This window comes from Sabethes cyaneus, chromosome 2 (genome assembly GCF_943734655.1).
Source record: "Sabethes cyaneus chromosome 2, idSabCyanKW18_F2, whole genome shotgun sequence".
In the NCBI taxonomy this organism is placed as follows: domain Eukaryota; kingdom Metazoa; phylum Arthropoda; class Insecta; order Diptera; family Culicidae; genus Sabethes; species Sabethes cyaneus.
The window spans coordinates 68,412,563-68,427,604 of record NC_071354.1 but is presented as its reverse complement, the minus strand read 5'-3'; the positions used below and the strand labels follow the sequence as shown (position 1 = coordinate 68,427,604).

General features: G+C 40.4%; 1 protein-coding gene across 3 annotated transcripts in view; it reads left to right on the top strand.

Annotated features, from left to right (window-relative positions):
• LOC128738405 (xaa-Pro dipeptidase) overlaps window positions 1-15,042 on the top strand; it is a 203,817-nt gene that overhangs the window by 178,194 nt on the left and 10,581 nt on the right. For all 3 annotated transcript variants that reach the window (XM_053833501.1, XM_053833502.1, XM_053833503.1), the window contains exons 6-7: window positions 13,009-13,070; window positions 13,128-13,172. In XM_053833501.1, the coding sequence (XP_053689476.1) occupies window positions 13,009-13,070; window positions 13,128-13,172 (107 nt within the window). The remainder of the gene's footprint in view (window positions 1-13,008; window positions 13,071-13,127; window positions 13,173-15,042) is intronic.

Genomic DNA, 15,042 nt, shown 5'->3' with positions numbered 1-15,042 from the left:
CAGAGGTTGAGACCTTACTTCCTTGTCGGTAATGTATTACATGTGAATCCAAGCGCTAATCCCATGTGCCGATTACGAGTTGCCCTTAATTTCTGCGTACGTACCGTGTATGGACTTAGCCGATATGCTCATATGAGTCACCTCCACTCTTTCAGAAGCTGGTACCATCCCAAGGATGTCGCCTCCAAAATGTGATTATTCCACGCAATAACATGAACAGCTACTCAAACTCACTACTCATAGGCGGTGTTGGAATTTGGAATTCTTTATCCACTGTGGTCAAACAATCGACAACGGAAGCACATTTTAAAAAGCGCTGTCTAGAGTTTTTGAATCGTCATTAATTTTTATGTTGGTACGTAATATATTAAGAATTTTTAAAAATAATGTACCATTGTAACCTTCGGAGATAGCAAACAAAAAAAGTTTACTTACGCTATCAGATAAATAAATAACTAAACTAAACTAAAAACTGAAACTTTTACCTACATTGCTGAATACTTGATATATAGAAAATACTCTGGATTCTGCTAAGGTCAATTGGATCGTAGTATTCGCAGTGAAGTCGAATGAGGGAACACATGTAACCAGGGATGGCACGATCACTTTGACTCAATTCACATTCATTTGACAGTACCGTTTCAGCCAAGCAAAATTTGACAAAGTTTTATATGCGACATTTGTAGAATTAGTTATTATCTACAATTTTGCTGAATAAAGTTTTGCTGTATCTTTTGTAGTTACGGCGCTACAATACTAGTAACTCGTTAATGACTAAATGAACGTTCATTTAGTCACTAAAGAGGTACTAGCATTGTAGCACCGTCAATACAAAAAATACAGCAATACTTTATTCAGAAAAGTTGTAGATAATAACTAGTTCTTCAATCATCCCATATATAACTTTTTCCAATTCTGCATGACTGAAACGGTACTGTCAAATGAATGTGAATTGAGTCAAAGTGATTATACCATCCCTGCATGTAACTTACTTTTACATAATTTGTGATGGAAAATTGATCAGTTTTCTGTGATCCAAGCAATAATTTCTGCACTGAAATAAAGAGAACTTTTTACGACCTAATCCGACACGAGAAATTATTTATGAAAAGAATCACGGTTCACGGATCAAAGTGTATTGAAAATTATAATTTGTTTACAGCTGTTTGTTGAACAGTAACTGTAAATTGGTTCCAACTCCGAGACCATTGAAAAAACAATAGTCTTGGAGAAGCAAAACGAACAAGCAGTAACGCAGCCCCATTCCAATCGTAGTAATAGTAAAACTGAATGCGAATGAGTTATTAACCGTAATTTCTCTTTGAATCGTTATATACGTTATTATTTCACATATATGCTCCACTCGTTAGCAGCGGATGGCCCGGTGCGGTGCACTTTCCAAAAATAGACCTTATGTTTTGATTTCTCTCTGTTTTGATTATTTATTTTCTACACATGCGGCATTGAGGCTTCCTGATTCGTTACCGGCACCTGACATAAATTCGTCAAAAAATTGCCTTCATTGCCATTGCACGTTGGAAAATTTACGATTCCGGCACTGTAGTCGGAAGCATTATCTCGAACCAGGAGTTGCTAATTGGCAACGTGTGGCGTTTTGATTTTAAGATAGCTTCAGAAAGACGACAAGCAACTGCATGTTTTGGCTAGTACTTGGCTAGCATGTTTGGCTAATAATCTTTTTATTGTTTAAGATCATAGTATATAAAGAACATGAAAAAGTAAAAACTGTTCACAATTCCCAATTTAACTTCAAGCAGCTTGGGTGTTGCAAAATTAGTATAATGGTAGGATACCATAAACAATCAAACGTATTTAAAAAGTAGGTATGATTGCAACAAAATCTTCTAACCATAGTCTTCTTTCCATCAAGCTACATCTCGCCACGACTGTGGTTCGGTCACCAAAATAACTTTGTGAATGAAAGTTGCAACTGCTGCCGTTATTTAACCGACGCACGCTCGGAACCGACACGATTCGGAGTGACAGGTAACTGCCACTTGTTCGTTTTATGCATTCTGAACAACACAGAAGAACAAACGTTCCACCCGCTAAATGACGACCATTGGTTGGATACGTTTTGTGGAATGTCCCTGTAAACATCCTATGGACGCATTTCCCCCCGTTGATTGTGCTGGCAACGGTTGTTCGGACGAATGCTGCTGCTGCATACCGTCGTCCGTGCTTGGTTTGCAAAATCCCAAACAGTAGCAGCGTCTAAATTTAACGAAAATCTAGCGCAGAAAAGTAAACTGTTAACGGGAGCAAGACTATGACACATATTATAAATATTTACAATTTACTACCGATGGGCGGTGTTGTTGTACCCATTCGCAGCACACATGCTGGCAGGGTCGGGCGGGAAAATTTGCTGCCGTGTTTCGAATTCTCAGAAAAGTTTTATATGGTAACGAAATGTTTCACAAGAAATGTATTACGCTTTTTGATAACTCCATAGGCTACCGCTCTACGGGGAATCCATTTGATACATTTTATATTTATTTTTCATTGTTTTGTTTCGTACAACGAATGGCTTTTTAATTTTTTACTACGGTAGTTTTTACAATCGATGGAGGGGACAGTAGAAGAAAGCAATAAAACAAAGGTGTTCAATAGTATCCAAACAGAGTGGGACTAGACGTGAAGGAAAAAGAGCGAAAATTTAAATAAAAGAATTGAAGCAATGCTTATTTACCCAAGTATACCGTTCCTCTTTACCCAAGCCCAAGCCCAAGCTGCTTACCCTAGCTGAGTGTAACATGAAACTACATTTTGAGGTGAGTGAGTGTTGTCTATAAAATTCTTTTGTTAATACATTATTTAGAAACTATTATATCACTCAAGACTGTTCAAACAAAATGTTGGAATGGACTGATTGCGAAGTCGTTTGGTTTGATCGAAGATTTCAAAGTTATCATCGCAAAAATGCTTATTGCAAAAAAGTTGAATTGACGCACCTTTCTATTCTACTTATTTCTCGTGGAAATCTATGGAAACAGATAAAGAACATTAGAAATACGAAACTGCAAAAGGGCACATGTGTGCAAACAAAAACAAAACGGGCAAGTGGATATTCTTCTATGCTGATCCCGCTGGTAAAACTGTAAAAAGCTTTCTCCCAGTTTGTTTACGTTTATAACTGTTTCCTTCTATTGGATCCAGTAAAATTTACAAACTGAATAGTCAATATATTTTGCTGATCTGCCGATTCCAACAAAACAGATTAATTTCGTATTCCTTTCATTTATATCCTTTCACGAAATTCTTTCTTTTAACACACGTAGTAACAATTATAGCAAAGGATAAAAGCTATCGATTCCCCAAGAGCAAGATAAACGGTCATTTGTTAGATACGCTCATTTCAAATGTAACGTAGAGTAAGCCTTTGTTTCCATTATTGACGCTACCAAAGTGAACGTATTCCTATAAAAATAACGGACCATCAATTATGGACGGCCTGAAAAAGCGATTGCAGCGACGCTCCGTTCACAACACTGGCAGCCATTACGGGAAATAGATATTTTCTGGACTATCATTATGATAGGCGGTATAGGTTTTATTCAAATCGGTGCGTAGAAAATTTTCCGATCGATTGATGTCAAGATATCGAAAATCGATCTAGAAGTCAGTCAGCCACGTAGCCAGAGGTGGGGGCCAGGAGCCCTATCTTGGCTCCTAATACATTATATGCATATCTGACTGCTTATAAATATAATACATTACAATACATTTAGTGTATTGTAGTTCTATACGAAAAAATATGCATATAAAACAGTTAAAATCAAAATTGGGCCTCCCCCCCTTCTGGCTACGTGGCTGAAGTCAGTAAGTTTTTGGTACTCAAAACCTAACCATTTTTCTAACCATTGTGAAATATTTGGCGATGGCGACTGAGCTTTCATGAACTTAGGTTTCAACGATCAAGCAAGCTTAAAATGTGCTTTTCTCATTGAACGAGGAAGAAGATAAGTTGCTTGAGACCAGAATTTTATAATCACTATGCAATGCAACCCACGAATTAACTAATTTGGTTATATACAGTGTCATTTTCTATGCACGATTTTGGCTATGACCGTCGGCAAAAAAGGTTCGACTAAGTAACGAAATGGCTAAACTTGAAAATGGGACGGACTACAATTGTACCTGAAATATATTGAAGTAAAACAAGGGATACTCCGCTGTGCTGTCAGTTTACTGCGGAGCATGCCAACACCATATGAATGGCACCGAAAACCAGTAATCAAAAGAGAAAGAAGAATAAGTCGTCCCGGTTGGCTCGTTACAATAACAAACAATAAGTTGTGCTGTTCCCCAGTTTTGGGTAATTCGCTGCGAAAGGGAAATTACGCTGAATACGTTGATGCAGGTGCACCCATTATCTGGTAAATTTTTGTGATGCTCCTGACTTACTTACTTATTCAGCCGAGAGCCGGGGTGGCTCTTGCGTATCAAGAATTCCTCTCCATTGTACTCGGTCCTGGGCTACTCGTCGCCAATTCGTTGCGCGTCTCGACACGCGCAAGCCGGCTTCAACCTGGTCGAGCCATCTAGCACGTTGAGCCCCTCTATTCCTGATGCCGGTGGGGTTCTTGAAGAGAACGGGTTTCACTACACAGTCGTCCAGCATCCTTGCGACGTGGCCGGCCCACCGTAGTCTCCCAACTTTCGCCAGGTGTACGATTGGAATCTCTCCAAGCAGTGCCTGTAGCTCGTGATTCATACGTCTCCACCACTCTCCGCTTTCCGTCTGTACTCCGCCAAAAATAGTCCGCAACACCTTTCGTTCAAAAACGGCAAGTGCACGTATGTCTTCCCCGTAAGTAAAGTTACTGTCTCAAGTCCGTAGAGGACTACCGGTCTGATTAGCGTTTTGTACATCGTCAGCTTTGTGCGGCGTCGTATGCTCCTTGATCGAAACGTCTTGCGAAGGGAAAAGTAGGCTCGATTTCCAGCTTGAATGCGTCGTTGGATCTCTTTACTCGTATTATTGTCGGCGGTGACCAGAGATCCCAAATATACGAACTCATCAACCACTTCCAGTTCATCGCCGTCAATAGTCACTGTCCGTGGGAGGCAAACGTTACTATCTCGGGAGCCTCTTCCTACCATATATTTGGTTTTCAACGCATTAATTTCCGCCGTCCCACGTAATGATAATGATAGTAATGATGTCGAGGTCGTCTGCAAAGGCTAGGAGTTGGCTACTCTTACTGAAGATTGTTCCCCTCGTTTCAATGCCCGCTCGCCAGATCACACCTTCAATAGCGATATTGAATAACATACAGGACAGTCCATCCCCTTGCCGTAACCCTCTGCGCGATTCGAAAGGGCTTGAGAGTGTCCCCGAAACGCGCACTTAGCACATCACTCGTTCCAGAGTAGCTTTGATCAGCCGCGTCAGTTTGTCCGGAAAACTGTACTCGTGCATTTTCTGCCATAGCTGTTCGCGTTCAACGGTATCGTATGCTGCTCTGAAATCCACGAAAATATGATGCGTGGGCACGTTGTACTCTCGACATTTCTGAAGGATTTGTCGGAGAGTAAACATTTGATCCGTAGTAGCACGGACCCGCCTGATACTGCCCTACGCCCCCTATTTCTATTGGGCATACACGACGCAACAAAATCTGGGAGAGCACCTTGTAGGCGGCGTTGACCAGCGTAATGGCGCGGTAGTTACAGCAGTCTAGCCGGTCGCCCTTTTTGTAGATGGAACAGACTACGCCTTCCATCCACTCCTCCGGTAGTTTCTCTTCTTCCCAAATCCTTGAAATCAGCCAGTGAAGTGTCGTTACCGGTTCTTGGCCATTTTTTAAGAGTTCTGCCGGGAGTAGGTCCTTCCCGGCGGCTCTATTATTCTTCAGCAGACCGATTTCTCGTCGAATCTCTTCGACATCGAGAGCCGGTACGCTGTTGTCGTTTGTAGGTACTCCGAGGTTAACTTCCATTGCGTCTCCTGCTGCTATATCGCCGTTGAGGTGTTCATCGAAGAACTGCTTCCACCTGTCGACCACCTCGCGTTCGTTTGTGATAAGATCCCCTCCCTCGTCCCTACACATGTGGATTTGGTGTGTGGGCCTTGCGAGTTTGGTTCACCTTCTCGTAAAACTTGCGGGTATCATTAGCCCGGAATAGTTGTTCAAGCTCCTCACGATCTCTGTCCTCCTTCTGGCGCTTTTTCCTTCTCAGGATCGTGGTCAACTCATTCCTCGCTCGTCGATACTTGGCCAAATTCTCTCTCGTGCTCAGATGCTCAGATAGTTTTCCCAAGCTCTTTTTTCCTCTCTATCGCTTCTTGGCATTCCCCGTCAAACCAATCGTTTCGTGCACTCGAGGTTTCTACACCTAGCACCGCGGTTGCGGCCTCGTTGACAGCCGAGCGTATCCTACTCCATCCGTTTTCGAGGGTCGAAGCATCTAGCTCCACAGAAGAAGGCAGAGCTTCATCCAGTACGCGCGCGTAGTTTTCGGCAGTTCGCGGGTTGTCTAGTTGCCGAATGTTTAGCCGAGTAGGGCGACTTTGTCGTGAGGTATAAACCGTCGATAGTTTTGAGCGCACATGTACTCCTACTAGGTAGTGGTCCGAGTCAATATCCGCACTCCGTAGGGAGCGTACGTTGGTGATGTTCGATAAAAACCGGCCCTCGATGAGAATATGGTCGATTTGGTTCGAGGTTCGTTGGTCAAGTGATCTCCAGGTGGCCTTGTGGATATCTTTGTGAGGAAAGAAGGTGCTTTTGATCACTAAGCCTCGGGAAGCCGCAAAATTGATGCATCGCTGGTCGTTATCATTCGTGTCGGTGTGCAGGCTATGGGGCCCGATCACCGGTCTATACATTGCTTCCCTGCCGATTTGGCAGGGATCCAGCTGCACATAGAAACCTTCCTTCTCGTCGTTGGGTCTACCTTCGTGTGTGGCAATGCACGTTTATGATGGTGTAGTTGAAGAAACGGCCTTTTATTCTCAACACGCACTTCCTCTCGTTGATCGCTTTCCAATCCATTACGCGATTCTGCATTTTGCCCAACACTACGAAGCCCGTTCCCAGCTCGTTTGTCACTCCACCACTCTGGAAAAATCGGGCTCTGCCACCACGGATCCTCCACACCTTCTCGCCTTTGCGACAGATCTCCTGCACTGCCACGATGCCATACTTTCGGGGTTCTAGCTGATCGAGCAGCACCCTGTCGCCACCAACAAAGTTTAATGATCTGCAGTTCCAGGTACCAAGTCTCCATTCCATGTCCTTATTTCGTCGCCTTGGTCCATGCCGAATATCCCGAGAAGATATTTCTTGACTCTTGTTGTAAGTTTTTTTGTTTAGATAGGTAGCCGTACTAGGACTTACGCTACCGAATCTCGTGATGGGGCTGCCATCTTGCAGTGTCGAGACACACTGTGCCTCCTCCCCTGTTGGTATACGACCTTAGTTTCCACCGGGGTTGGTTACCCGATCTCCGCTAAGGTTGCTCGTATTCCAGCTGGTACCACGTGGAGGTAGGGGTAGGAGTTGCTAGATAAGAGGCTAGGGACCACAATGGGGTCTGTTTTACGCGTTATCCAACCATTTACCAACCATGATGCACCTGTCAAGAGAACTAGAATCGTCCTATGTCATTTGTAGCTAGTCATCCGTAACGACAAACTTCTTCTGCATCGGGTTGCCCTTACCAAAGGTGATGCACTGTCGAACATTCAAGCCGTTTGCTGCCAACTAAAGGCCAAATTCGTAACAGACTGTTTTATTACTTACCAAAAACCGTTCTTTTCAGAACGAGCACCTTTGTTTATGAAGATATGAGAGATTTTTCTTGCTCTACTGATTGTAATGAAATTTTCAGATTATGACTAGCAGTGTTTGTTAAATCAAAACTGCGATTCCGCCTTCGCCTTTGCCTTTGGAGGTACGTCACAGAAATTGAATCATCAACAAGAAAAAGTAAAATTTTACTTTCGTTGATTCACTGCATAAAGTCCTACCAGTCAAATGTCCTACGTTTTTTCGTGCGACGAAAAAGAAAATGTCGACTAATCGTTTTAATTTCCGTCATTCATAAATGAAAATAACTCATGCAAGGCATTGTCGTTAATCTACAGCCAGGAAAACTTGCCTGACCTGCAGAAATGTTGTAGAATAACATTTGTCATGCCGTCCTACACAAATACATGCGCGTTAGCTTCGTATCATTGTAGTGATTTTTAGTTCCGATGATAACAAATTTTGAAGGACGGATTTTAAAACGGATTTTAAATCTATTAAGACACTAAACAGAAGAACTTTAGGCAATTATGAGCACTATGACGTATGGCCCTTTTACCTCGTGAAAAATGGACCGTCTTACCCCTAGTTAACAATATACATTATTTTGCTTTTATCTCTCAATCCGTACTATTTTATATACCTTTTCCGCCACACACAGAACAAGAATTGCCCAATTAAAGTCAGTGGTAAGAGAAACGACAAAATACATAGTTTTTTTTTGCTGAAAAACCCTAAATTTGTTACTGCTGAAATTATATCGCATGAAGACACTGCGAACGAAAAGTTTGTTTTGATTCTAGTTTTGACGTTGGAAACGGTCGAGTGCCACAGGTTGTCTCGAAAGTGTTTAGATAGGCTACTAAACAAAACTTACCTGGGCATTTGTAGAAAATTTAAGGATTTCTTGACGCAATCGATGTTGTCCCTCTTACCCCGCCGGGCCTTCTTACCCCTTGTTCCCCTAGAAGATTTTCCAATCGAGTAGAGCAAATATTTCTGAAATCTATTGAAAATATACTGAATTATACGCGTGTAAAACATTACCAGTTCAATGAAAGTTCTAAAATTTCATAGGAATAGTGCTCCGAGAAGTTATTCCTAGCCTTGATTTGTGAACACTCAAAAAAATCGACACGTCGCATCCACGTGAAAAATCATGTAAAATTCTGTACAGCAACTTACGTGAACTTCATGTACTAGTTAATGGGAAAATTGATCAAATTTACCGGGATTGCACGTAAATTGGTTAGTATGAGTGCGAGTTACCAACAATTCACGTGCATGTTACATGAAATGTGTGATGGATGAGAATTACCTATGTTTTCACGTAAACTTGACGTGCTGATTTTTTTGAGTGAAACAAAATGGTATAGTTTTAGGTCAAATATTGCTGATATTCTTGAAACAAATTCGGTAAAAACCGACACAAGGTTTTCAACAACATCGCAATGGGTAACAACAAATGTGCGGCTACCACGTGAAACAGTTCGAGACGCACTCACATACACATTGCCTATGTACATTAGTCATTAGTTGTTGATGGTCCAACATTGGCACACCGTCTAAAGCACTGACACTGACCGACTTGTTTTGATCGGTAGGAAGCAAAACCGGTAGCCAAGAAGGTCATTTAACGATCTATACCGTTTTTGGAGGATAAATAGTGCAAAAAAAAATCATTGTCAATTGTGAGTCACTCTGTAGGAAATAGGTCAACATTGTTTTGATGAACCGGTACATTGATACAGTAAATAAGCCTTTTTCTAGCGACCCCCACCGATTCCGAGTAACAGGAACTGTTTCTGCATGTTATAAGTTACCAAGTTGGTGGATTCAAAAGCAATCTGTTTACAGCAAAAATAAGCTTATCAATATTTTATTATCATCGGATCTACTGACAGCCTTTTTAGGAAACACATGATATTGCATATCGAGGAAAACCTTCAACGGCGGCTATCTCGCTCGAATGTGAAAGAAAAGGCGTTAACTGGTAACCAAAACAAAAACAAAACGTTCGCTCAAAACATAAACAACCCGTTATCAAATTGTACCACCATGACCTCCACCATGCAAACCAAAAAGTACCGCAAACATGTTTACCTCTTTTTTTCCTCCATATCTTTTTACCCATAGGGGAAATCTTCCGTCATTGAACAGTAGAGTTTGTTTATTTGCGTTTTAAGACGAGCAATGATTTTTACATAATTTATGATTCGTAATAACCAATGTGTTCATAAAAACATTATGTCGAAAAAACTAATTAAAAATTTTCATATATATTTAAGTCATTACAATATGAGTATCTGTGGATTTTATTTGATTGTAGTAAAATTTAACTGACACTTTTTTGTCTTGTGTTTTTGTGCCTATGTTTTCTCATCATGATGATGTAAAGAGCCGAAACGGCCACGGCTAGACGTTGCCCAGACGAAAAATCTCAATCGTAAATTTATTTGACCTTCTGTGGTGGCATTAGAGACGGCGGGTAGTCGTACGATGTCGTAGTAACTTGCTGTGGTGGCATATTTTCAACGATGAATAATTAAAGTGGTCATTTTATTGTAGTAAATCTAGAAAGGTTTGTGCCCCAAAACTAATGCCAAAGAAAAGCATTATCACAGAATCATTTCTGTGCTGATTCTGTGAATTCTTAGCTGAGCTGAACCCGCTTAATCAGGATAAAATGTTATTCACATTAGCGGGGTGCATGGTATATTAAAGACTTTCACGATTTTTTCAGTTAGTTACAGTTGAATCTTTTTTCAGTTTAGTTATAATACAATTTGTTTAAAAATAACTACACAAATCCACAACCACCGCTCTAAGCTAAAATCACGGAAGTAAAGAGGATTATTCTTATCAGGTCATAATAAATCAGAAAGGAAACTTTCTGCGTCTGGTACAAAATGAAGCTCTCAAATTAGCAATTTGAACAACTCATATTTTATAAACAGTTTAAAAACTCAGCGAAAACTAAAATCCTTTTTATCTAAAATTAGTTCTTTACGTTGGTTTAAAAAGCGCAAAACGTAATTACTATTGCTGTGTAAAAAACGAATTGTGGCATAATGAACACATGTTATTTTACACTTTGACATTAAAATTAATCAGGGAACATATATGTTTATTTTGCTTGAGTACTGTTTGCAAACAAATTACGACGCGATTAAGTAATAACGTGATTCTTTCTTATCTTAGCCAAGTGATACGTGATGTGAATTAGTAGAAATATGTAATGACACTGCCAGTGATTCTATGAGGTTTAAGAACCAGCATCAACTAAGTAATATAATTAGCAATAAGCATACCGAGTTTTAATTAAAAAAAAACCTTTTAAAAATACTACAAGGTATACAGCCCTAAGGGTTGTACGAAAGGGTGACGTAGGACTATATCAGATCATTAGATTAGATAGATCATTAGATTCAGATTCAATTCTTCATTGAATGCAATGGTGGCTTTGAAAATACGTGGATGGGGGTTCATAAGCACAACACCTGCAACCATTAAGGCATAGAGATTACTTTTAAAAATCAGTTGTGTGCATTATAAAAGTTGGAATAGTAATGAATGACCAGCCCTCAGATTATCGTATTAAATATGATTATGCGTAGCGTGACATGTTTCAATAATCTTACTTTAACCTTTAATGTTATTTGTAACCAACATTAAAACCAAAGCACGTTCATCGCAAATATGACACACACACGTAAGTTAGCGGCGTCGATTCACTGTCTTTTGCACCGAGAAGGATTTACTAGTTTACTTTCACAGCTTACCGTTTGTTGCATAGCAGAAAATATGGCACATAGGCAAAAATTTCTATTTTATTTGTATGAGAATCCTTATCCTCCTACCACAGGCGTGAGGGGTCTCAAACCATCATAAAATAAATTCATGCCTCCAAAAACCCCCACATGCTAAATTTAGTTCCTTTTGGTTGATTAGTTTTCTAGTTATGAGTAATTTGTATATTATTTGTATGGGAGTATTTGTATTTGTATCCTCCTAAAGAGGGGAGGGGTCTTAGTTCACCGTAGAAAAAAATCTTACCTTCTGAAACCTCCACATGCCAAATTTGGTTTCATTTGCTTGATTAGTTCTCAAGCTTTGAGGAAATTTGTGTCTCATTTGTATGGGAGCCCCCTCTTACGCCCTCCTTAAAATTACTCACTTATCCCCCCATAAAATTGCTGGTAATTTTATCTATCCAACGACATATAAAATGTTCAGTTTCGTTCAGTAGTTTAGTAGTTATATGCATTTGAAATCTTTCACTCAAACGTTACACTTCTATTTTCGTTTTCACAAAGTGCTACCCAGTCCCAGTATAGTAAACAAAGACGTAGTCCTACGTCAAAATTTATAATATGACAAGACGAAACCCGTTCTGTTTAGATTTCAACATAAGTTAAACGTATAATCTTATCAAGTCAACGCAACGGTAACAATGCACATTAATCACGATGCTTAGAGGCGTGAGCTGACCTTCGTCTGCAATTATCATTTCGTTTTCCTGTTCGAGGTGTGCACGTAAATAGCGGCGCGTGTTGTTTTGATAACAAACGTCTGATCCTTGTGTTGTGTGTGAGTACCTACCATGATAGTCGTATGACGAAAATTTCCATCCGGTAGTGCTTGTGGACGTCGCCCAAAAAAACGTACACTAGCTAACTGAACACTTTTGTTTGACCTGCGACGATTCACCACGTGAGTAACCTCGCATGACGACGACGGACGCCTAGGGCAGTCCTAATCGTTGGGAGATAAAAATCACGCGCCTTCTCAATGTCGAAATGTGATAAGGCAAAATGGTAGGTTTAAAAAACTCCCGATTTGAATCTCCTTGAATTTTGAGATTATACACGGTTGCGCTTTGAACATCCTAATAAATCGTTACATTTTTTGCAGTACATACCTTATCTTTAGCACTAATATGTATCGCGACCAGTACTTTGACCTATTTTGGTGATCATTCGCTTTAGAAATGATTGTGTTTTATTTCTGTACCTTCCGGATCTAATAGCGAATTTGTTTATTCAATCCGGGTTGGAACTGGATGAATTTTATCTGTCAGATAGGAGCAAATGAACACAAAAAATTCATCCAGTTCCAACCCGGATTGAATAAACAAATTCGCTATAAGTTACATACACAAAATCCCGTTGAATACTGAGTGTAGCATAGGCCAAAGTAGTTACAACTAAAGTATCCTGTATATTTACAGGCCGGACCCAACTCGGACAGTGGACTTCAGGCAAAACCAGCGACCTTCCAAGGAATTGAGAAGTATGCCAATATTCAATTTTGAACCCAAGAATGGTTAACTTTTTTTTTATTTTTTAGATTTATTGTTGACTCGGACATTTTATTCCCTATAATTGCTGAATGGTGAGTATTATGGTATGCATGTCGATAATACGATTTTATTTTTAGCTGATATTTCCGCTTTATGCTTTACGAACCTACCAAAATAGCAATTCTTTTTGTAGAGATCACAGAGTTGTTACCTTGTTTGTTAATAATATTTTGTCACTGCAGTAGTTTTCAGATAAATTTTCGATGAAACTACTCTTAAGTGAATTGTATTCTTTAAATATCTACTTTTTAAATTTGCAAGAAATCTGACTTCTTTGACAGTTTAGAACCGTGAAGGCTCGTACGCTGTCAACAATACCACCTCCGCTCCACTCGATCCTGGGTTGGGTTACTCGTTGCCAATTTGTTGAGCGTCTCGACACTAGCAAGTCGGCTGACTAGCCTGTTGAACGTGCTTCCTCCCCCTCCAAGGTCGGACGAGTACATATTTTTCCGCACTATTGTTCGGCATTTTTGCGACGTGACAGGCTAGAACGTACCAGAAGAATACCCAAATCTTTCTCAGAATTTAGCCGGGTAATACTAACAGTCCCCATGCTTGCTCATTCGACTATGCAAGAACACCCTTGTTGATGGAAAATTCTTGCATAATAGGGTGACGCATGTCCAAGACTGACTGTTTTCACCCTATATTTAAACAAGGTGACACTTCTATTTCTGGTAGCAATTTGTCATTTCCAATGAACATTGTCGCTTCCGTTTCAACTTATCACGCACTTTAGCTTGTCCCGGTGTACCTTGTATAGTCTTAACCCTCCGTTACTCGCGCTGTTATATTTTGTACAACGCCTGTGAACCGTTAACTTTATCTCGGTATATCTCGGGGTTCCAACAATAAAGAAAATTACTGTTTTCAGCAAAGTTGATCCGCAGACTAAAACCTTTCAAACGGTGATAAAAGTTTCATAAGTTTTTCACCAAGTGGCATTAGTATTCGAGTGAATTCTGTTAGGTTTTAGCATGCCTATAAAACAAAATTGGCGCGAGTAACGAAAGGTTAACTGGTCGGCCAATCGGTGTTCTCGCTAGAGATCTACAGCATACCATGTTTTATTCGCCCGATTATATCCATACACACTTAAAAAACTCAGCAAAATTTGGCGAGATTTGGACAGCCGAGCGTTCGGTGAAAATTTCAGTTTTGCAAATCGACGTTTACGGATCTTTACTAACGTTTGGCATCATAAAAAATTTTACCGAACGCTCGGCTGTCCAAATCTCGGCAAAATTTTGCTGACTTCGGCACTTTTTTTAAGGGTGTCGACTTCTGCGCCTGGTGCATTTCGTAGTTTCACCTCCCATTTAACAATTTACTTACTTGCTTATTGATCCATTTTCGCTGCTCTAACAGAACAAAGGGATGAGATTAGAGATCTCTATTGCCGACGATTACTCACTATGGCTTTCATCTATCGCCAAGATAGGTTTCCGTCAACAGCCCGGATGTCGTTGACTAAACTACTTGGTCACAAGCCACTGAGTCTACCTCTTCTGCGTTGTCCTTGCGGATTTCAGTAGAGTGCTTCTCTACAGATCTTGTTCGTTCCTTCACTAAGTTCTCGAATTCCGTTGATGACATCGAAGATAGAGTTCCTCGTTGGATATGCAGTTGTCAGATCACTAGGCTTAGTTTTTGCTACTTTGACTGTGAAACCTGCTGTCCGGGAGTTCTCGGAGAGGTCATCTAACCTGCTTTGCATATCGATTCGGTATTGTACAAATGACACAATGTCGTTGGCTATGGGTCGAGGTTATTTAACCGCTCCATATCGTTAGAGAATTTCCTTCCTCGATTTGATCTACTGTCAATACTGTCCAACTGGTATCTCATCCATAACGATGAGAAACAGCAACAGTGATAATATACTAGGGTTGGACAAAA